This window comes from Paramormyrops kingsleyae, chromosome 14 (assembly GCF_048594095.1).
Source record: "Paramormyrops kingsleyae isolate MSU_618 chromosome 14, PKINGS_0.4, whole genome shotgun sequence".
NCBI lineage: Eukaryota > Metazoa > Chordata > Actinopteri > Osteoglossiformes > Mormyridae > Paramormyrops > Paramormyrops kingsleyae.
This window is the reverse complement of record NC_132810.1, coordinates 28,469,445-28,493,843: the sequence shown is the minus strand read 5'-3', so window position 1 is coordinate 28,493,843 and position 24,399 is coordinate 28,469,445. Positions and strand designations below refer to the sequence as shown.

Sequence of the window (24,399 nt, the reverse complement as noted above, 5' to 3'; positions counted from 1 at the left end):
TATACAACACAGATGTGCAGCATTTCTCAGAAACAGTGGTTATACAATGAAATATTAGTTCAATGATTCAACGGAAAGCAAAATCTTAAAACATTTTTCAGTTCATACAGTGAATCTTTGAGTTTGTAAAGAAGAATGTGGACACTGCTATTTTTTTGAACAACCGAATATTCCCTTTCCTTCACTTTCTGTAAAGGAATAACACAAATGTGATTAATTTCTCTTCTTGTTTTGATTTGGAATAGAATGTGTAGTGTTCCCGAAGCATTTGCTTGTATGGAAATAAAAACTATTATAAAGATTTTCAGCTTTATTCACTTTTTTAGACACACTACTATTATTCTGAACACAACTGTGTGTGTGTGTATATATATATATATATATATATATATATATATATATATATATATATATATATATATATATATACACAAGGTTGTTAAACATACTTTTTTGATGACAGTGTGGCAGCATGAGATCCAATTCCCTTTTATAATGTGTACTGGATCTCATATTGCTGCAAAAAAGAGTCTGAAACGATGCAGGCAAGAACACCGCCTACAATGACATCATCAGGACCCAGTTGGCTAAGATGTACCAGTAGATTATTTAAGGAAGAGCTGTACCTAGAACATCCAGAAGAAATCCCAGGGACACACATGACAGAATTTCTTGTGAAAGGATTTATATACCCTTGTTCTTTACAATCAAAAGAGGACTAAACACCTTAAATCTAAAGGAATCGTGCTTTACCTGTCAGGTGTAAGCTAAACTTTATTTTGATTTTAATTTTCTTTTGTCAACTACAGAGATATTGTTTATTTGATAGTGAATTCTGAATTTTTCATAATGCTAAAATCTCATTTTGTTGGTGTTTGTGTATTCAAACTTTACCTTTTATATAATGCGGAAATGCACTGTTTATTTCCATTATCCATGCATTTTTAATATCTAAGGTACAGGTTGCATAGTTGGGACTTATTGACATTTTTTCTTCAATTTTCAATCAGCCAGTCTACAATTATATTAATCGATGTAAATATAACAATGCTGCAATTTTCTTGACTGAACAAAAATAATTTAAGTTTTTATTACTTTTTCTTGTTATTCTGTTATATTTCAAAATTTAAAATAAACTGTATATGTGATAGATAGATAGATAGATGGATAGATAGATAGATAGGTAGATAGATAGATAGATACATAGATAGATACATAATGTACATTTTATCTAGTAATGGTTTTTGTAACTGTATGGGTTTAGAACTTGGTATTACATTTTTCAAGATATCAAGTGACTCACTGTCTTTCTTTGTATTTCTTTTATCTGCAGGTTTGCTTACCATGTCAGTTATGCTTGCTGTCATACATCTTCTAGGTATGCAATAATATAGCGTCTTATAAATTAACACAGGAGACAAACAGACCAGAAGCTATTATTAACTTTATTAATATTATTATTAACTAATGAAAGACATTTAATTTGGATTTATTTTTTTATATTTATTCATCAGTTAAGGTTCAATGTCATTTTTATTTTCAAATAGGTCTTTTGTCTCTGACACGCAAAACATTTGGATCAGAGCCCAGTGGTTAGTATTCCGAATTTTTTATTTTTTTTTATGATTACTAACACGTGGTGTTTTTATCTCCCATTAATATGCATCAAATAATTAGTGACATCTATTATTTAAAAATTAAAAGTAAAATGCATCATAAATAAGAAAAAAAAGTGGAAAATGGTATGGACAAAATTTCAACAGAGATAAACATTAGGTATGGGGGTGCCTTTTATTATGATAAAAATATTTATAAAATTTTAACTGCAAAATATATACTTTGTATTCTTTAATGTATACAATAACTTAGTGGAGGAAGTATTTTTATTTTGAGATGTCTGAATTTAAATCTAGCAAAAATATTGCCTACTGGTATAGCCATAAGAATTAAATGATGTTGTTGGTTTTAATTTAAGTAATTTTCTTCAATAGTATGTCATAAAATATTTTGCAGTACCAACGCCCATTACCTGTATGACCCGTGGCACTGACTTGGCAGAAGACCGCCCTCTAGTGGCTTGCCCCTCCAATTGTGCAGTCTGGCAGCTCTCCGTGTTCGGTTCAGGGGTTTACGCTTCGGTCTCCAGTGTCTGTGGAGCAGCTATACACAGGTAAGAGCAGTAATTTTCAAAAGAGCAAAAAATATACTATACACAAATCTGGAAATCATCAGAAAATTTGTATAAAAAGTACAACAAATATTCTACAAATACTAAAATAAAATACTACGAATTTTAAAGAGCAGCCATCCATCCATCCATAGAGTTTCTAGGAGAGTGGAGTGTATGCCAGGCAATACAGAACACAAAGTCTGTCTTTGGACTGCAGGAGGAAACCTGCTCATAAGGAGAACAGGAAAACTGTACAGACAAAGAGCAGAGGCAGGACTCTGAGTGCTGGAAGCACAAGTTGATAAAGCAGTCCTTTGCAAGCCAGCATGCAACCAGATTCAAAACCCAATGAAACATTAATCAAGAATATGGAAATATTTTATTAAAATACTGTAACAGTCTTCTGGAGAAGAAAAAGAGGCAGCTAAAAATTCTTCCGAAAGAGGAAAATTAAAAAACAACAAAGAAATAACAAAAATGTTCTTAAGTTACTGACTATATTACACACAACAAAGTTTGCCATATTTATTTGTATTTTAAAGATAAATGGAGCCTGAAAGGTAAGAATTTGTTTGCATTCCAATATAAAAGAGTATTATCATCTTTCTGAAATCAGAGCTTTTGGATCTTTTAAATCCCTGTGTTCCAAACAGGACTTTGACATCAGTGGACGAATATTGTGCATTCACGGTTGAAAACCCAACATTGTGGAACAATTATCCCCTGCACATTCACCAGGCGCTTACATTGTCCACGTTTAAAAACTTGCTTGGTTAAAAACCCATTTATATTCTTTGGCTTTTAATTCAATATAGGAGCTGTCTAGTGTCATGATGTTGTGTGTGTGTTTGTCCTCTTTGCTTTTATGATTTGTACAGCACTTTGTGTCAACCTTGGTTGTCTGAAAGGTGCTATAGAAATGATCTGAACTTGAAATGCTTAAAAATCTGGGGGGGAAAAGTAGTTTGCCTTCAAAGCAGAGCTCTCCAGTGCTCTCTTGCAGTGACACAGCTGGCACTTCATTCCCATCACTCTCGTTACAGCCAGTTGCATCAAGTTAGCAGGGGGTTTGGATTTTGGTGCTGCTGGAGATCACCAATAAGCCAGGACTCTGTTGCATGCCATCCTGACATTAAACTGCTGATCAGACGTGACATTTTCCATTCTGTTATACTGCAGAACCACAAAAAGATATTTACTTGGCTAAATGATCATTTTGATCAATTTTGAATGCTATAGGGATTTTAGAAAATACATTAACAATGTTGCACCTTGTTGCATAATGCTGATATTACCAGTACATTTGATGCATGGTTTATCTGTACATACATACATACATATATACATACATAATGCTTTCTTATAATAATGGCTAAAAACTTCTTAAATGATAAAAAATTGAGCCATGCTGCATATAAACCTTTAATGATATTTGATCATCTTACTATTAATAATTTAATTAATTAGCTGTTTCCTGGATTTAATTTGTATTGTTGTTTTGTATTTTTCTCTGTGGAATTCAGTGGTGTGATTACCACCACAGGAGGTTCTTTGAAAATCCAAAAACTACCAGGAAGAGAACACTATCTGGGTTCATTCTCGAATGGAGTCAAGTCTCAGCCGCTGGCCAGATGGACTGCATCATTCTCTGTGCACAGTAGGTGGAGCTATATATCATTATACTTTTTTTGTTTGAAATAAATAGCACAGTCCCATATTTACTGGATTATAAAATGTTTTTTTTAAATATAAATAAAGAAAGAAAGGATGAATATGCACAATGGAAATTAAACAATAAATTTGTTCCACATCCAAAACTCTCCCTTTGCATAACCTCGTATGATTTATGCTTCTGTTAATTTCCCCAAAAACCATTAGATGTCTTTTGAAGTCGTACACAGTGTGTGTGTGTGTGTATATATATATATATATATATATATATATATATATATATATATATATATATATAACATTATTTACATTTTGATTCCTGATTGCCGTGTCACTCTGTGTGTGTCTGTTTTGCCTTTCAGATTCAGAACCCCTGGAGGTCTCTGGCCAGACGAGCACCGCTGCCTTGCTCAAATCTGAGCCAGGTATACTGAGCTCTTTGTGCTTATCAATCAATATCTTTTCAGAGCTGTGGAAGTTCAGTACTAACTGGTTCAAAAATGGAGTGGATTTTAACATAACCTCTGAACTGGATTGTCCATTTCCATCATCAGATTTCCCACTCCCATACAAATACAAATAAAAGAGGCATTACAATTCTAACTTTGCAAGTGAGAGTTTGGTTGGGCAGGTGGGCTCCCCAAAAAATCACCAGAAATGAAAAGTTAGGGAGCTCCCTTTATATACCAAGTTATATAAATATAAACAATCTGTTGATCATTGCCACTTATTTACAATATTATGATCAATGTTGACATTTTTATTACTGCCATCATAATTATCTTGATTAGTTTAAAACACAGTTAAACTTAAAGACTATAGTCTATGATTTACATAACCTTTATTATAAATGCAGGCAGTATTATGACAGTATTATGTTCTCGAAATACATACATATTTATTCTGTATATGCAGAGAAAACAATAGAACCCACTATTATATTTTCTAATAGCAAAGAAACCTTTGAAGAAGACTGTGAAAAAGCCACCCTCAAATGGAAACAGAGGTATTCTTTCATATATTAAAAAATATTACTTAAAAAATGAATTCAGGTTCTCTTTTAATATATTGTAGGTTCAATTGAGTCCAGTTATTTTATGTTATTTCATGCAACTTTTCTGTCTTAGCAATGTGAAAAACATTAATAATGTGATTTTAAGAAAAGTACTATGCCATGTTTTTAAATAGCAGTCACCCTTGAGAGTGCATAGATTCATAAAGAGGAGAGAGAGTAGCAACATTAATAAACTGCTTTTCTTCATTAGACTGCCAGGTGGACATTGCCATGCTGCTGGACGGCAGCCATAATATCGGACAGCGTCGCTTCATCTTACAGAAGAATTTTGTCAGCAAGTTGGCGCTGATGTTGCGGGTTGGGCCAGACGGACCACACGTCGGGATGGTGCAGGCCAGGTTCTAGCTGCTCCAAGTTAACAAAGAGAACTGGCACACAGTGTCTTCCCAGTAATATTGATGAGGTCTAGATTTATCGCCATTATTACAGATTAGATTCTTTCATCAGCTTGGAAACCGAATACATTAAATTATTAAAGGATGGTATATAAATGAAATGGGCCAGAACACAAGTACTGATTATATAAATGTGATTATATATATGTGCCTGAATGAGTGGATATATAGAAAGTTAACTATGAATTAGGTACCATTTGTGTTTTATTTCCTCTTGATTTCCTGTGCATGATTGAACAGGTGTAAATACATGCAGATAAGGATGGAAAATTTTAGTCAGAATATTGACTTCTTACAGATAAAACACTTATGGAATGCAAATTATGACAGAATTGAAATGGTGTGTAGGTCGATACGCCCAAAGATGTGTTTTTTCTTATTGGGAAACTGAGTGAGAGGTTAATACATACAAACTGACCAGGTCTTCCTCAGGGAAACTTTTCCTTCTGTTAATTTTATGACTTCGGTCTGCGTTCTGATCCAGGTTTACTCCTTTGCTCTGGATCTCTAGTAATTATAGAAAGGAATGGTAAATCTTTAATCATGGCCTCAGATGGGCATAACTTATTTCCCAAAGTGTACCTTAGGCCTTTCTCTCACAAACAAACAAACAAACAAACACACACACACACACACACACACGTAGGGTAAACATATCCTTATGGGGGCCGCTCATTCATTTCAATGGGGAAATATGCTAACGCTAACTATGACAACCTAAACCCCCACCCTGCCCTAACCATAACCATAAGTAACCTAACAAAATACAAGAGTTTTTGCATTTTTAGTTTTTTCATAGCAGTCACCGATTTTTATAAAATAGAGACCAGGAAACCGGTCCCCATAAAGGAAAAAAAACGGATATTTATCATGTTATGGGGACATTATGTCCCCATAAGGATAGGTAAACCCGCTCACACACACACACACACAGGTTTGTAATTATATCTTTGTGGAGATTCTACCTTCATTTTTAGGGGGAAAAGTCTAATCCCAACAGCCTTAACCATAAGTAACCAAACAAAATACAAGACTTTTGGCATTTTTAGGTTTTTGATTGTATTCACAAATCTTTGTGAGAACCTGAAAAATAGTCCCCACAACGTAATATAAGCATAATACACACACAAACACGCACACCCACATAGGAACCTGTACTCATATCTTTGTGAGGACCGTCCATTTATTTCTATGGACAAAACCCTATTCCCAACAATGACAACTTTAATAACTACCCAGCCCTAACCTTAACCATAAGTAACCAAACAAAATACAAAAGTTTAGGCAATTTTAGTTTTGTATTGCAGTCATAGAATTTTATTAAATTTACATTTATATTGTGGAGACTGGAAAAAAATGTCTGCACAAGCTAAAAAGTAACAGGTTTTACAGTCTGTTGTGGATATTTGGTCTCTACAGTTTGGCAAATACAAGCCCACACCAGAATGTATCTAACAAATTGTGATTACTTGGTGAACATTATGTATTTGACTAATGCCATGTATTTTTCTTATATTTATTAATTCCAGTGGAATACCAGTGACTGAATTCTACTTGAACAACTTCACTCAACCAAAGGATTTGATTTTTGCAATCAAAGAGATGCCATTCAGAGGTGGAAATACCAACACAGGTCAGTCTTTCTGCAGCTGACAGTTACCACTTGGTACAAAAATACAATAGTTGGCAGTGTGCCAATGATTTTGTCTTACCTTTGTCTGGGTAAATGATGCTTTCTGTAGGTAAGGCCATGAAACACACAGTAGATAGCTTTTTCACCTCGGAGCGTGGAGTCAGACTTGGATTCCCTCGCGTGGCCCTGATCTTCGTGGATGGGTGGCCTTCTGATGACCTAGAGGCGGCTGCTACACGGGCCAGAGAAACAGGAGTCAATGTCTTTGTGGTGACAGTGGCCAAGCCTACTGCTGAAGAGATGGGCATGGTACAGGACAAAGGCTTCGCCGAAAAGGTAAGCATGTGTACAGGGAGACATCAATGGGAAGTATAATGTTGTCATAACTTTCGGAAACACTGAACTCCAGGCTCTTCTTTTCATTGTACATGTACATATGTTATCTGAGTTGAAGACACAGCAGTGATGGAGCTACAGTAAGACACAGGCATTCAAAACACTGTCAGTAAGAACAGCCAAATCACTGTACTTCCAATGCCATCCATCAGGTGCTATACTTTTATAAAAAATATTAACATCCATTTGGGGTTATGGATTTAAAGGGGATTAAAGACAGCCTCCTTTTGCAGTGCTATGTATGCAAGTATATTTAGTGTTGTATATTTTATATTTAGTATCATTTAGTTGATGGTTGATTTTGATGATCTTAAGTAATGTCAGTGCATACATACTTAGCTGCTGTCAGTCCTGAAACACTATTTCTTTGGTCTGAAATTTGTGCAACTGAGGTATTTTCATAGTAATCAAATGCTTTAGTTCATAATGAATATATGCTTGTGTACTTGTACTGCATAAAAATTTATGCTTGTATGTCTTGGGCTCTAGGCAGTATGCAAAGACAATGGCTTCTTTACCTTCACCATGCCGAGCTGGTTCAGCACCAACAAGTTTGTCAAGCCACTGGCGCAGAAACTTTGTATGACTGACCAGATGTTGTGCAGCAAAACTTGTTTCAATTCAGTCAACATTGGTTTTCTCATCGATGGCTCAAGCAGTGTAGGTGATGGAAATTTCCGGCTGGTGCTGGACTTCCTGTCTGACATAGCTGATTCTTTTGAGATCTCTGATATCGGTTCCAGAGTGGCCGCTGTGCAGTTTACCTATGACCAAAAGATGGAGTTTGATTTCAACAAACACCTATCAAAGAATGATGCCCTGGCAGGCATAAGAGGCATCCGGTACATGAGTGGAGGGACAGCCACAGGGGATGCTATAAATTATGCTATTTCCAGTCTCTTCTCCCCTCGAAAGAGTGGCAAACACTTCCTGGTCATTATCACAGATGGGCAGTCCTATGATGATGTTAGAGCCCCAGCAGTTGCTGCCCAGAAGGCAGGTGAGTACTCTGGCAATGAATTGACCTCATTGCAAGTGATGGAATCTCTTGTTAAGACCTTGTTTTCACTCTCTGTGGGGTTTTATGTCTCAGGCACTAAGCAATATGCACAAGGTATTCTTTTTAAGTGTGAGACAGCACACATAAATATCTATCATTTTATGTCATAAGCTGCACTGTTCCTCATCATTAAGGTATTCCTTTCATATTCCACTTACTCTACCACCATCAGGTGTACTCCTTGGAACATCAATGGAACACCCCCATTACAAGAATAATTGTCCCAGCAAATTGTCCCTTTATAAATTATTACACAGCACTTCTTTCTATTTGCAGGCATCACAGTGTATGCAGTAGGCGTAGCCTGGGCTCCCCTTGAGGACCTCCAAGCCATGGCATCAGAGCCCAAAGACCGCCATGCCATCTTTACAAAGGAGTTTTCAGGCCTGAAACAGTTTTCTCAAACCATTGTCAAAGGAATCTGCAGAGACTTCACTGAGGGAAAGTGAATTTTAAACTGCTTTAAACACCCTGCCTCTGAAAATTAGCCCGTAAAACATTAGAAGCTTTTAAAATACTTTTTTTTCACAAACAAGTTATCAATACTTTAACTTACCACTTTTATTTACTTTATAAAAGTTTAGGTTTCATTTTAAGTTTTTAAGAAAAAGATAAACTAAATGGATACACCCAACAGCCTCATGATACTAAAGAAAAGATACAAAATCAGACTGTTTAATGCTTTTCGTGTTAGAGTTTCACGGACAGAGCAAATCTACAGTTTCTGTTAATAAGATACATCCTGTAGACAAAACTTAATAACTGAGAATATTTTCTCAAATTAGACACAACCTGTAGCCATTATACTCTTTGCAATTATTCAACTCCAAATTTTGGCATTTTTGTTATTTTACTTATCAGTGTTGCTTATTCTTCTTGCTCTTAAGGCCAGTTTGAAAGGTTGTGTAGACCACCGTATTTTCAATCACTATATGTTCAGGGTGCTACTTGATTACATACAATGTAAAGGTCAAAAATTCTATGCATTTTCTAAGACATTCAAAGCATTTGCTAAAGAAAGCTGATTCTGATAGTTAAAATGTCTTGTGCATGACCTACCCTGAAAGACAACCATAACTCATGTCCAAAGCAATATTTCTCATGTCTCATCTTATTCTTGGCTGCTGTTGTTGATTGGGTATACAGTATATTATATAAACTGGAAGCTGTTATAGACTATGGCTAGGTTAAAAGGTCCTTCTGGAGCAAATTCCAATGATTAATCCCTTTTTCCTCTCAATTACATTGAAGCCTATGCACATCATGTTTAGATAGAGATAACTGTCTATGCTAGCCTTCTGTATACTAAAGATAGTATGTATTCCAAAGGATGTTATTGTGTGCATGTAGACAATTATTTTGCATGCATACTATTTGTTCACTAATCAAAATATAAAGGGGAAATTTGGAACAAGTCTGTATTTCTTTACTTTGTAACTTATTACACTTCTTCCAATAAAGGATATATTGTATTTTTACAACTTGACTAGTTATTGTCCTCGCTTTAAAATCAAACTTCTAAAATAATTTGTGTTTATATAAATCTTTCCCCATATTATTACACCATGAAAATGATACAAGTATAATATGTTTTGAAACAATATGTGTCTGTGTACTAAAAAGGGAGAAACTATAAAAATGACTGATATTAATGCCATTTCTATTTCTTTATAGCATGGATTCAAAAATACATTTTCGAAAAGTATCCCTTTCTTTGGAATGGTTTTATAAAACATCTAAGGAAACTTAGAATTCAAAATGAGGTTAAAATTATCAAGCTTTTCTCATTATGATTCCAAGGACTTATGCTTCTGTACTCCAATTGTGTTACAAAATATGGTGTCTCTTTCCATTCAGGCACCAACACATGCTCAGATGAAATGGTGGTACAGGGTTAAAACTGATATCTCATTTACTTGGCAAAACACTATACTTTTGGAAATGCCCCTTTTTTCCAGCATTAAGGCATATAATGCATTAGTCATGTCTTTTACATGATGCAGACTTTTTCCAAGCAACAACAACAATATAATTTACCACAAAGGTATTTGACAGTCATCACATTATAAAAAGTTTACAAATGTGCTAATGAAAGTATTTTCTTTCAATGCATGATTTTGGAAATATTTACACAGGCACATCACCCTAAAAACATTTCATAGTAGTTGCATAAGTGTCCTATGTGAATTATGTAGAACCTTCCAAATTCAATAAATTTGCTGCATTAGTTTAAGAATTGACCAATCAAAAATTAAATGCCGACGTATGACTTACCTAATCTGGTCCTTTTTCTGTGTCCCCGGCACCTTCAGTTAAACAATGTCTAATAAAAGAAGTACATGTTGGATCATTGAATAACAGCATATTTGGGGGGTGACTTTATTTTATAAGTTCAGACATTAGACTGTTCAGAAAACATCTGTGTCAAGTTTAACCACTTTTTATTTTGCAACAGTGAGCAGACAATTTGTAATTCGGCCACAAATTATAACCACTCTGTCACAGACAAAAACAAAACAGATTAATATCCCCAGTGCATTCTGTTAACAGAAATGCCATTTTCAGAGATATTCTGTTCTTTTCTCAACAATAATTCTTTTTGTTACTCAAATCTTGGTGAATTATGAATTCAATGCTAATATTTCTTTTACCAAACAAAATGAAAAGACAGTTTCCACATAAAAATGAAAATAAGATATATATGAACATCAATTCAACTGATTTTTCTATCCCCCTGTTGTTGTCGTCTGCTATGTGATGGGTCGGTGCCCCATTCTGGGTCATTAATTAACTGGATGCTTCAAGATGACAGGCTGGACATGTTAAACTTGACCACAGCTATTGACACATTAGGAAAATAAGTATAAGTACTTACTGAGCATACATGAGTTGTTCTCAAACCATTGAGGGAAAGACAGCTTTTTTTATGTCAAAGGTCAAAGGGGCAGTTACCCCATGAGAGGGTGGACAGTAATTCCAAGTACACACTGAAAATGTTTAATATTATGATGAAAAATGCAACCAACTCATGACTCATGATACTGCAGACACCAAAGGTACTCAATACTGAGAAACTCTCATTATTTCCGAATCATTAATCAGTCAGCGTGGCTGGCAGAATGAATGCTAGCTCTCCAGCCTGACTCAGTGTATTCTGATCTGACATTTAACAGGACAACTAGTTTGTGAGAGTAAACCATGTACATGCATGCAAATACATGACAGCAAACTCAATGGTAGTGAAAATTTGAGGCAGCAATTAATTTCTGGGCAAAAAAAAATGGGTCAAACCCAAACTGCAAACAACTTTGTCCCATTTTTTTTTTTGGCCCAGAAGTGTACATTTCACAGCTGGAGAAAAAGGCACCTAATGTTACATAAAGAATGACATATATTTAGATCTCAGCATTTTAGCATTGTGAAACTTAGGACAGAGAATACTGTAGTATACAGTGACTGTTACAGCCAGATGTAAACACATGTTAATATTAATCCTAAAAATATATCTATTTGATATGCTGCTTCTTGCATAATACAGGGATTCTCAACCAGAAGTTCTATAACTAGGCAGACGGAGAATAAGAGCGTGTGATAGTATTTGGGAAATAATACAGAATGTTAAAGTTTCTGTAATACTGTAACATACTATAAGCTTATCAGAAACCACAAAGGAATCAGTTTTTCATTTCTGCAATTCACAAAACACATTTATGACTATCCATGTAGATATAAATAAATGTAGGCCGACAACTAATGTGTAAAGCAACAAAATCTTAGTGTGGCTTCCATCATTAGTTTGCGGTACTGGATGAATCAGTAACACAAATGGCTTCATTTTTCACATCACAATGACATTAAGATGATGTTAGTGTAAGGTCCACATTTATTTGAAAACAAGAAAAAAAACTAATTGAAACAAAATATACAAGTTTTAGTCAAACACATACTGGTACACCATTAAGTATTTATTATAGACATTTTATATACATTACTTTGACAGTTGTACTTTGCTATGTGGTACAATCTTAAAAATTTTTCATTTCATATTTCATAAAACAATCTTACAAAACTCATTAAAACTTGCAAACAGATCAGAAACTGTTGGTGGAAGACTAGAAAAAATACTTTTATTTTATTAATCATGCATTACATAAACAACAAAAACCTTTAGTTACACCAGTAATTGAAGCATGTTTGAAAATATCAGAAACAAAAGGAAACCAAAACCAAAGGGCATATTCTGAACCGTGATTAATCAACGCTTGTTCTTAAAACCCCTTAATTTAAAAACTATTGGATGAAAAAGAGGAAAAACTCTCTTCCTCCCCATGCTACATAGGCATTGATTTATTGTCTGCATCAAAATCAGACGCAATTATTAGACTTCAAATTTAACTGTGTAATTAGTGTTTAAAAACATTTATATTATACTAGCTTTCCTTGTTTTCAATCTGTTTCAAATATAATAAGCCAAACCTTAAAGGTATCTTCAGGCTCATTTATGCAGCAAATAAAAAAGTAAGACTAACATATACTGAATAAATAACAAGCCAATAGCATTAAGATGTCTAACCCATGATAAATTAACTTGTAAATACAATAAGATGTACAAAAATATCACATAGTGATAGGATGCTGCATTTTATTTTCATAAGAGCTCACAGGAAGCCATGAACCCTGTTTATTTGTGTTCCTCCTAAGGTCTTTGATGATGTGATTAAGCAGTTTTAATGTAATGTTAGATAGCATCCATAAATCAGGACTCACCAGCTGCTTCAGTGACAGGTACAGTATAGGTATATGAAAATGGGGTAGTGAACTGGGAATGCCAGAGGGTTCTCTTGGGATTAATACTCCTTTTTTGGGTTTTTTTTTCATTTTGAACTTTTTTCTTACAATTTTTAGCACTGTCAGCACAGGCTCTATTTATATAAAAAGGTTTATAAAAATTATATATTTTTACAGAAAAATGTAATGAACTAATGCTAATGTATGTATGTTATTACTCATTTAAACACTTTATTCAACATCTTTTGCGCTACATGAATGTTGACAGGGTTGTGAGTCTGAACTAATGTGTAGCCCAACAAACTGAGTGGGGGAACAGAGCAACCCAGTTCCTAGCATGTCAGACAAGTCACTAAAATACATTTACAGAAACAGATTTTTGCTCAAGTCCAGTTAAAGGCTACAAATACTGGTTTCTCCTGCTTTAACTTACAGTAAATAGAATCAGATTAATTAGTTTAAAAACTTAGGCATAACTGACATAGTTACTACCCCTGCTGAGAACATCCTCTTCCTGATATCTCGAGTGTGCAAACCAGGGAGAAGGAAGAGTACAGTTCCCATGTAGTGCCAAAACAGTACTGTTGTTGCACAAGGCAGTAAAGCATCATGTCCCTTCTGTGCTCAAAGCCATGTGGGCATCAGGGAGTGTCAAACAAAAACTTTGGCCAACGCATCAGCCCCAGCACTGGCTATGAATGCCTTCGATGGGTGGAAGGCAACATCATAGATGGACTCATCAGACTTCTTTCGATGGGCAGTAATTTCTTGCACACAGGTCTTGCTGTCCAAGTTCCAGAGACGAACTGAGCAGTCGTGACCTAGGCAAGAGGATACAAATAAACAAACAAATTAGGGATGAAAGTTACCAGTCATGGAAAAACCAGAGTGAAATTCCCAATGGCTAGTATTATGGTTTCAAATTTTAATTATCATTAAAACTAGAGATGCACCGATCCGATATTCAGATTGGTATCGGTGCCGATTCAGACCTATTTGATGGATCAGGTATCGGCCATGTGTGACCGATCCATGTCCTACACGTATTTAGTTTTTGGCAATCTCTAAAAAGATAGCTCCTATTTTGTGTTTAATGAATTTGTACAATCAATCGCATGACAGCTCTTTCCCATTTTACATGTGTTTTTTTGAGGCATTCAAATCAAACACTAATGCTGGCCCTCAGTCTTTTTTGCTACTCAATGGGTGTGAGTACAGTGACTTCCGCCTGCTGTGACGTCATGCACATACCCTTTGCAGTACAAGGAGCGTAAGATAAGATGTGACGATCTGGGAGTAATTTACGGTTTTAACAGAAACTAGTAGCACAGCGATTTGCAATCTTTGTAAAATAAAGTTTTGAGAGGTGGGAATAGCGTTTAATGGACAATCCCACTTAACTCTATGGAGTGAACCAGGGGCCCCTTGCATGGGGGGGCATTTCTTCCCTTTTTGGAATAATTACCTTATAACTTCAGATATAAAAGTCACAGACACATGCCTGATACCTAAAAGCAAAGTTGACCCCTTTACAATTGATTGTAGGAAGTTCAATAACGAAATGAATAACCTGTGTATAACTTATGGACATGCGAATATAACAAAAACAGCTGGAAAAATACAAAAACCTGTCTTTGTGTCTTGGATTTTTGTAAATATTTCAAAAACTACATGATGGAATAGGTCCAATTTTAAAAATCTGGTTCCCAAACTTGTTTTCTACATGTGTGCCCAATTATCATTTGATGCAGCCCAACAGGTTTTACGGAGGAAAGAGCAAATGGTGCAACTGGGAGCCTTTCCTATCCAAAACCTAACCTAAACTAATCTGAAACTTATCCAAAATGGCAATAGTGTAACTAGCAGTGTTTTTTGGGGTAGCAACTTTCTTTCTAAATGCATTACCACTTATAGGTCATAAGTAACAATTTGTCACACATCATCACCACACATTTGTAGGAAAATCTATATTTTATTCACACGACTTGTGCCAAACTTATCCAAAACCTATCCAAACTGGCCACAGTGTAACTAGCAGTGTTTTTTGGGGTAGCGTCTTTCTTTCTAAATGCATTACCACTTATGGGTCATAAGTAACATTTTGTCACACAAAATCACCACACATTTGTAGGAAAATCTATATTTTATTCACACAACTTGTGCCAAACCTATCCAAAACCTATCCAAAATGGCCGCAGTGTAACTAGCAGTGTTTTGGGATAGCGTCTTTCTTTCTAAATGCATTACCACTTATGGGTCATAAGAAACATTTTGTTTCTAACCCTAACCCTGCATAACTGTGCCCAAACAAAGCCCGACAAGTGCCCCGCATAACTGTGCCCAAACAAAGCCCGACAAGTGCCCCGCATAACTGTGCCCAAACAAAGCCCGACAAGTGCCCCGCATAACTGTGCCCAAACAAAGCCCGACAAGTGCCCCGCATAACTTTGCCCAAACAAAGCCGACAAGTGCCCCGCATAACTTTGCCCAAACAAAGCTGACTAGTACCGTACATAATGTTGCCCAAACAAAGCTGACAAGTACTGTACATAACTTTGCTCAAACAAGGCCGACAAGTGCCCCGCATAACTTTGCCCAAACAAAGCCCCGCGTAACTTTGCCCAAGTGAAAGCCAAAAGCGCTGCATTACTTTGCACACTTCAAAGCTTGACAAAGGCGATGCGGAACTTTTCCCAATGTACCACAATACAAGTGTTACCAAAGCAAATGTTAATTGTAATTTGCTGAATCACGGAATTATAAAAATCTATAGAATAAAAGACTAAAATGTAAACTGTAAATAAATGTACTTATGTCGAGCGTTGCATCCTCTCCACGCAAAAAAGCGTCCTCCTCCATCGAATCAATGGATAAAAGCGACACTTTCTTCCCCCGAACCACTCTTCAAAATCATCTTCTGTGCTTTCTCAACAGTGAAAGTCATCCGAGCCATTTTTCTTAAGTCAAAAAAGTTGTTGTCGGAAAATAACTGGGTAAACTCACGGAGACTACGTGCGCAATGCGTAATCGAGACACTCCCACAAATACTGCACCTGCAGAGAATAATTTGCGCATTCATGTCCCCAGCGCGAAAAACAATGCCCAATCAGCACATCCCATACCATTTTGCAAACCTTAGACACACCTCTATGGGATGAAGCAAATGACACTGTAATTTGATGTTCATGTAAAAAGTTTATTATGGTAAAACATAACCATGGGCAAAGGTTCAGTGCGTAAAAAATAATGTGCTAGCAGGGAAGCAGAGCATATATCTGAAAAAATACTTGACAATGAAGGATTACAGGGATTGATTTATGTACATAAGAGATCAAGCTTTCAAACGAGGGTAACTTTGTCATTTTATTCATTGGTTTTCTTCTAAAACTCCGAAGATAAAAAACATTGCACGAATGTACAGAATGCCGACTGACATTTTTCCGCGATGAGTGAGCAAGCTATTTGAGAGCATTACAGTCATATTTATGGAAAAATGCGTGTTTTGTCTTCAAACTGTGACGGTTTATGAATTATTGGCCGTGAAAGAAATAGTTTGAAGTGCTTAGTTTTCATTTTATTAACACTTATATTTTGCTTCCTGACACTCGACCCGTTTAAAGATGGCTACCATGGTCATTTTATTTTTACTTGTTACAAAAAAACCATGGCACAAAAATTGCGCAACTTTCTACAGATATTATCTGAAAGGTTTTTTGTAGTGTAACAAGCCGTTTTTGGTTGATTTGATACATTTGTTTCTTTTATTGAACGTCATTTTTTTCTGTTATTGAAAGTTCGGACGTATGCGTCCGAACCACTAGGCGGCGACAGTGAAAGAGTTAAAGCGCATGCAACTGTGCGAGACAAAAAGAACCAATGGATGATTTGGGAGTTGCTAACTTGGACTGTTTTGCAAACTTGCTGCAGCTTGTAATACAAGAGGGGCTGCCATCGCAACAAAGTGTAACTGAGCTGATGCCAACAGGAGAAAAATTGCATAAAATTTTTTAGCATTCGCCCCTTGTGTATACTTGCTTTGAAGATATTCATATTGAACTGCAAATGCCTCAAAAACGCTTAAAACAAGACGTACATACGAGGTGGAACAGTATGTTATGTATGTTTGTAGTAGCCTAATTCAATATTTTTTGTCATATATTTCTTCCATCTGTATTTACTAGCTTAAAAAATTAATATATAAAGTATAACAAAGTAAAAAGAGCTCTTGTATTGGAATCTGTATCGGTATTCCATCCATCCATCCATCCATCCATCCATTTTCTCCCGCTTATCCGAGGTCGGGTCGCGGGGGCAGCAGTCTCAGCAGGGAAACCCAGACTTCCCTCTCCCCGGCCACTTCATCCAGCTCCTCTGGGGGAATCCCGAGGCGTTCCCAGGCCAGCCGAGAGACATAGTCCCTCCAGCGTGTCCTGGGTCTTCCCCGGGGCCTCCTCCCAGTGGGACATGCCCGGAATACCTCACCAGGGAGGCGTCCAGGAGGCATCCTAATCAGATGCCCGAGCCACCTCATCTGACTCCTCTCAATGCGGAGGAGCAGCGGCTCTACTCTGAGTCCCTCCCGAATGACCGAGCTCCTCACCCTATCTCTAAGGGAGAGCCCAGCCACCCTGCGGAGGAAACTCATTTCGGCCGCTTGCACTCGCGATCTCGTTCTTTCGGTCACTACCCACAGCTCGTGACCATAGGTGAGGGTAGGAACGTAGATCGACTGGTAAATCGAGAGCTTCGCCTTTTGGCTCAGCTCCTTCACCATGACAGACCGATGCAGCGCCCGCATCACTGCGGACGCCGCACCGATCCGCCTGTCGACCTCCCGCTCCATCGTCCCCCCACTCGTGAACAAGACCCCGAGATACTTAAACTCCTCCACTTGCGGAAGGATCCCATCCCCGACCCGGAGAGAGCATTCTACCCTTTTCCGGCTGAGGACCATGGTCTCGGATTTGGAGGTGCTGATTCTCATCCCAGCCGCTTCACACTCGGCTGCGAACTGTCCCAGCAAGAGCCGAAGGTCACGGTCCGATGAAGCCAACAGGACCACATCATCTGCAAAAAGCAGAGACCTAATCCTGAGGTCACCAAACCGGACACCCTCAATGCCCTGGCTGCGCCTAGAAATTCTGTTCATAAAAGTTATGAACAGAATCGGTGACAAAGGACAGCCCTGACGGAGTCCAACCCTCACCGGAAACAAGTCTGACTTATTGCCGCCCATGCGGACCAGACTCTGGCACCGGTCATACAGGGACCGAACAGCCCTTAAAAGGAAGCCCGGCACCCCATACTCCGGGAGCACCCCCCACAGGACTGCCCGAGGGACACGGTCAAATGCCTTCTCCAAGTCCACAAAACACATGTAGACTGGTTGGGCAAACTCCCATGAACCCTCCAGAACCCTGCGGATAGTATAGAGCTGGTCCACTGTTCCACGGCCGGGGCGAAAACCACACTGCTCCTCCTGAATCCGCGGTTCAACAATCCGGCGGACCCTCCTCTCCAGAACCCCCGAATAGACCTTACCAGGGAGGCTGAGGAGTGTGATCCCCCTATAGTTGGAGCACACCCTCTGGTCCCCTTTCTTGAAGAGGGGGACCACCACCCCGGTCTGCCAGTCCAGAGGCACTGCCCCTGATGTCCACGCGATGCTGCAGATGCGTGTTAACCAAGACAGCCCCACAGCATCCAGAGCCTTCAGGAACTCTGGGCGGATCTCATCCACCCCTGGGGCTCGACCACCGAGGAGCTTTTTAACCACCTCAGCGACCTCCGCCCCCGAGATAGGGGAGTCCACACCCAAGTCCCCATACTCTGCTTCCACATCGGAAGGCGTGTTGGTGGGATTGAGGAGGTCTTCGAAGTACTCCCTCCACCGACCCAAAACGTCCCGGGTTGAGGTCAGCAGCACCCCATCCCCACCATAAACAGTGTTGATGTTGCACTGCTTTCCCACCCGGAGCCGCCGGATGGTGGACCAGAATCGCCTCGAAGCCATCCGGAAGTCGTTTTCCATGGCCTCCCCAAACTCCTCCCAAACCCGAGTTTTTGCCTCAGCGACCGCCGAAGCCGCATCCCGCTTGGCCTGCCGGTACCCGTCAGCTGCCTCTGGAGTCCCACAGGCTAAATAGGCCCGATAGGACTCCTTCTTCAGCTTAACGGCATCCCTCACCACTGGTGTCCACCAGCGGGTTTGCGGATTGCCGCCGCGACAGGCACCGACTACCTTACGGCCACAGCTCCGGTCAGCCGCCTCCACAATGGAGGCGCGGAACATGGCCCATTCGGACTCAATGTTCCCCGCCTCCCCCGGGACATTGGCAGTTGTGTATCGGAATCGGATTGGAACTGAAAAAATGTGGATCGGACCATCCCTAATTAAGACCATGGTTTGATTACATGTTAAATACTGTCTAGCATCAACTATGTGCAGCATGATACGTGAGTTTGTTTTATGTCAGTGAAAACATGGCAGAAGGCAGTGACAGCACTCCAGAGATTTTTTATATTAATGCAGATTTGGTATGGTTTTCATATGTTTATATAAGGTATTAACTATGTTATTACCTATGTTATTATTTCAGGTCCAGAGAGTACAAATCAAGACCAACATTTTCTTTCACCCAACCAGTTGAATATAAAGAGTCACAGTCACAGAGTACTCAACTGGTTGGTTGAAACAAAGTCTTTAAGATCATTAAATTACTTTAATGTGTATGGAAACAAAAGGTGCATAGTGATAGTAATTTTATTTGTGGTTTTCAATATACAACTTGATTAAATTATTTCAGTTTGTGTATCAGTATTTTTGAACATTTTCAGCACATTTTAACAGGGAAGGTCAGGTTGGGGAGCATGCAGCACGTTGCCACACCCACCACATGACAAAACGTCCTGGGATCCTGACTGGCAACCCCCCAGACCAGACACACAGTCCAGTCCCACCACTGGAAACAGCCATCTATCTGCTGCAGCCAGGCATTATGTGGGCGTCCCGTTGGCTTGATCCAGCTGCTCGGGTCCTCAGCAATGAGGATCCTGCTAGCTGTACCACCCTCAGGGCACACAGACGTAGTACTATAACTGAAGTTCCCTCACAATGCTGGTAATGTGCCTCATTCGGAACTCCCTTACCAACTGCTCATTCAACACAAAGTCAAACAAACAGAATGCAAGGGCTCTACGAAGAGACACAGTAGGGCTGTGCGATATGGCATAAAATTCATATTGCGGTATAATCTGAACCATAGACGGTAGACAATATATATTGCGGTATATAACTTGATCTGTAAATTTCAATATACAGTGGTACATCAGTTCTCGAACGCATTAGAACTCGAATTTCTTAAAAGTCGAGCCAACCAGTTCGAAAAAAAAATTACCTAGAACTCGATCTGAATCTCAGAAGTCAAACCGTGAACACCGACCTAAGATAACTTGTATGTGCCGGGAAATGAGTCACGCGGCACGTCTCTCAGCGGAAACAAAAGATAATGCTTCAGTCTCAGCCTCGCATTCGCTGTGATAGCATCGTGCATGTTTACACTAGCTGAATACATATATTTAGACAGTAATACATTTAGACAATGATAGACAGTAACAGTATAATTATTATTATATAATACATTTAAAAATAAAAATTTTAATATTAATAAAACCATTAATACATTTCATTATAATAATATTGTCGTACCCAGCAGGGACGGAACGGAGACAAAGGCGCAGACGTCAGGGTATCGGGGAATATAGAGTTTAATTACAGGTAAAGCGGGCAAAACGCAGACGGACAATACAATGACCGGACTGGGGAAACAAACTGAAACATGGACTAAATACAGAGGACTAATGACAACAACCAGAAACAGCTGATCACACGGGGATTCCACACAGGGTTAATGAGGGGGCGTGGCACATGGAAGGAGTGGACGATCGGGGCAGGACACATTGTTTTTTTTTTTTACTTCACACATTGTTTGGATACATTTATTTTCTTACTTTAAAAATTACTGTTTTGATTAATGTGCTTAGACGTGTTTAGTACAGTATATGTTTGTTTTGTCCGGTTCATTTTGTGTTTAAATGCAAAAAAAAAATATATATTTCGGTGTAATTTTTTGGGGCCGGGAACCAATTAATTGGTTTTCCATTATCTCTTATGGGGAAAATTCGATCAAAACTCAAACTTTTTAGGATTCGGTCCGGAGTTCTGAACGGATTAATTTCGAGTTCTGAGGTACCACTGTAACTGTTTGAAAGGGTAACATATGTCCATAGCAAAGGCATTGCAGTAGGAAGTTGTATAATAAACTGTTAACTAGGGCTGTCAAAATTAACAGGTTAACGCGGATTAATCCATCATCATGATTAATCTGATTTAAATTTTTAATGCAATTAACCCATCTGCAGCGCATAATGACTCAAAATCCCTGAAATGTCTTTGTTAACCTATTTCGGGCAGTTTTGGTGCGTTCCATTTCCCTGGGAACTCGTATTCCAAGTTTTGAAGCCGGAAGTGACGGCATGCGCGCTCCCGTTTCTCGGAGATCCGAGAAATATCTCGGAGCAGCACAGAGGATCCTGAGTTCAGAATCCAAGATGGCTGCGCCTTTTATCAACAGAAGGGAAAGTTGTAGTTTTTTACTGTTTAAGCACTACTTCTCATTTGTGGCTCATTAAATCGGTTGCACACACTATACCGTCCAACTTATCTGTGGACGTGTTGCTACGGAGTTTATACGTAAAATACTGTGCGTAATGTGTTATCAACTGATATTGCTAACAATGGCAGTTAACTGGGTTAGAATTGCATTTCATGGTTAGTCGGATTTACGGTAGTTCGGGCTAATTAAGAACATAGAACATAAGAACTATACAAACGAGAGGAGGCCATTCGGCCCATCGAGCTCGCTTGGGGAGAACTTAACTAATAGCTCAGAGTTGTTAAAATCTTATCTAGCTCTGATTTAAAGGAACCCAAGGATTCAGCTTGCACTACGTTATCAGGAAGACTATTCCATACTCTGACTACACGCTGTGTAAAGAAGTGCTTCCTTAAATCCAGTTTGAAATGTTCTCCCGCTAATTTCCACCTATGGCCATGAGTTCTTGTATTTGAACTAATGCTGAAGTAACTATTCGGTTGAACAGCATCCAAACCTGTTAGTATCTTATAGACCTGGATCATGTCCCCCCTCAGTCTCCTTTGCTTGAGGCTGAACAGATTTAGCTCAAATAACCTTTCCTCGTATGACATTCCTCTAAGACCAGGAATCATTCTTGTGGCCCTACGCTGCACCTTTTCTAAGGCCGCTATGTCCTTTTTAAGATATGGTGACCAAACCTGTACACAATATTCTAGGTGAGGTCTCACCAAGGAATTGTATAATCTTAGCATTACCTCCCTTGACTTAAACTCCACACACCTGGAGATATACCCCAACATCCTATTGGCCTTTTTTATTGCTTCCCCACACTGGCGAGAATGAGACATGGAAGCATCAACATACACACCAAGGTCTTTCTCATAATCAGCTACCTTTATTTCAGTAGGTCCCATAAAATACCTGTACTTTATATTTCTGCTCCCTACATGGAGTACCTTACATTTGTCTATGTTAAATTTCATCTGCCAGGTGTCAGCCCAGTCACTAATTAAATTAAGATCCCGCTGTAGCTGCTGAGCCGCTAGTTCAGTATCTGCTACACCACCCACCTTGGTGTCATCTGCAAATTTCACCAGTTTACTGTATATATTGGTGTCTATATCATTTATGTAAATTAGGAACAAAAGTGGTCCTAAAATTGAACCCTGCGGTACCCCACTATGAACGCAGGCCCACTGTGACATCGAGCCTCTTATAACTACTCGCTGCTTCCTATCCGTTAACCAGTTATCAATCCAAGTCGCTACAGTTCCTAAAATACCTGTCGCTTTGAGTTTAAGTGAGAGCCTCTTGTGGGGAACAACATCAAAAGCCTTTTGGAAATCTAAATAGATGACATCATAGGCCTTCTTATCATCAACTTCCTGAGTAGCTTCCTCAAAAAACTCCAACAGATTTGTTAAACAGGATCTACCTCTCCTAAATCCATGCTGGCTATCCCTCAAAATGTTATTTGAGTCCAGGTAATCTACCATTTTCTCTTTGATTATAGCCTCCATAACTTTACCAGTTATACAAGTTAGACTGATTGGCCTATAGTTTGACAAATTACTTCTATCCCCTTTTTTGAAAATGGGCGTTATGTTGGCATGCTTCCAATCAGAAGGTACCACACCTTCAGATAAGGATTTTTGAAATAGTAATGTTAAGGGTCGGCAAATAATATCCCTCATCTCTTTTAACACTATAGGTAAGATGCCATCAGGGCCCTGTGATTTATTTATTTTGAGCTTAGCTAGGCTTTGCAAAACATCAGCTTCAGTTATATATATATTAGTTATAGACGATGTTGGATTAGTAATAAGAACTGGTAAGTTACTAGTGTCCTCGACAGTGAATACCCGTGCAAAACTATCATTGAACTCATTTACTATGTCAATGTCGTTTTCAATTATAAGACCCTTACTATCCTGCAGATTAGTAATTTCAGCTTTTAGAGCTCTTTTAGAGTTAAAATACTGGAAGAAACTTTTAACGTCATCCTTAGCCTCCAATGCGATCTTCCTTTCGACATTCCTTTTAGCTCGTCTAATGTCATTTTTTAATTCAGCCTGTAGATTTAGATATTCTTGCTTTATTATGTCATCATCAGTTATTTTCCATCTCTGGAACAAAGCCCTTTTCCTCCTTACTTTATACTTTATGTCCCTATTAAACCACCTAGGTTGCAATTTCCTAGATTTATTCTTGCTAGAAACAGGTATGAAGTCCTCTTGTACTTGCAATAATGTGCTTTTAAAAAATTCCCATGCCTCTTCAACAGTTTTGTTATTTAACTCCATCCAGTTCACGGTTTCTAGTTTTAATCTCATACAATTGAAGTTAGCCTTCCTAACATTATATATTTTTGATTTGGACTTTGCTCTTCGGGCACTAAACTTAACCTCAAATTTAACCATGTTATGATCGCTACTGTCAAGTGGTTCTAAAACATCTAATTTACCAATCCTGTCCTGGTTATTAGACAAAACAAGATCAAGAATGGCATCTCCCCTGGTAGGGGTGTTAACAAACTGAGTAAAAAAACAATCCT

At 38.3% G+C, this 24,399-nt stretch overlaps 2 protein-coding genes across 2 annotated transcripts in view; one reads left to right on the top strand and one right to left on the bottom strand.

Moving 5' to 3' along the window:
* Positions 1-619: 619 nt before the first annotated feature.
* Positions 620-9,881, top strand: coch (coagulation factor C homolog, cochlin (Limulus polyphemus)). Its single transcript, XM_023792158.2, has 12 exons — positions 620-762; positions 1,334-1,378; positions 1,548-1,592; positions 2,014-2,170; positions 3,694-3,827; positions 4,204-4,266; positions 4,794-4,847; positions 5,107-5,254; positions 6,841-6,944; positions 7,054-7,280; positions 7,830-8,340; positions 8,677-9,881. Exons 2-12 carry the CDS (start codon positions 1,345-1,347, stop codon positions 8,847-8,849), a joined length of 1,650 nt encoding a protein of 549 aa, XP_023647926.1. The 5' UTR covers positions 620-762; positions 1,334-1,344; the 3' UTR covers positions 8,850-9,881.
* Positions 9,882-12,344: 2,463 nt separating this feature from the next.
* Positions 12,345-24,399, bottom strand: part of strn3 (striatin, calmodulin binding protein 3) — a 98,032-nt gene continuing 85,977 nt past the window's right edge. The window contains exon 16 of the mRNA XM_023792171.2: positions 12,345-14,009. Coding sequence (XP_023647939.1) covers positions 13,840-14,009 — 170 coding nt within the window. The 3' untranslated portion in view covers positions 12,345-13,839. The remainder of the gene's footprint in view (positions 14,010-24,399) is intronic.

What these genes read in the sequence shown, in the direction of transcription:
- coch (XM_023792158.2), top strand. Translation starts at nt 1,345, where the DNA reads ATGTCAGTTATGCTTGCTGTCATACATCTTCTAG. An exon ending in ATTTGGATCAGAGCCCAGTG is followed by an intron (nt 1,593 to 2,013) that starts GTTAGTATTCCG and finishes AATATTTTGCAG; the next exon opens with TACCAACGCCCATTACCTGT. An exon ending in AGGTGGAAATACCAACACAG is followed by an intron (nt 6,945 to 7,053) that starts GTCAGTCTTTCT and finishes TGCTTTCTGTAG; the next exon opens with GTAAGGCCATGAAACACACA.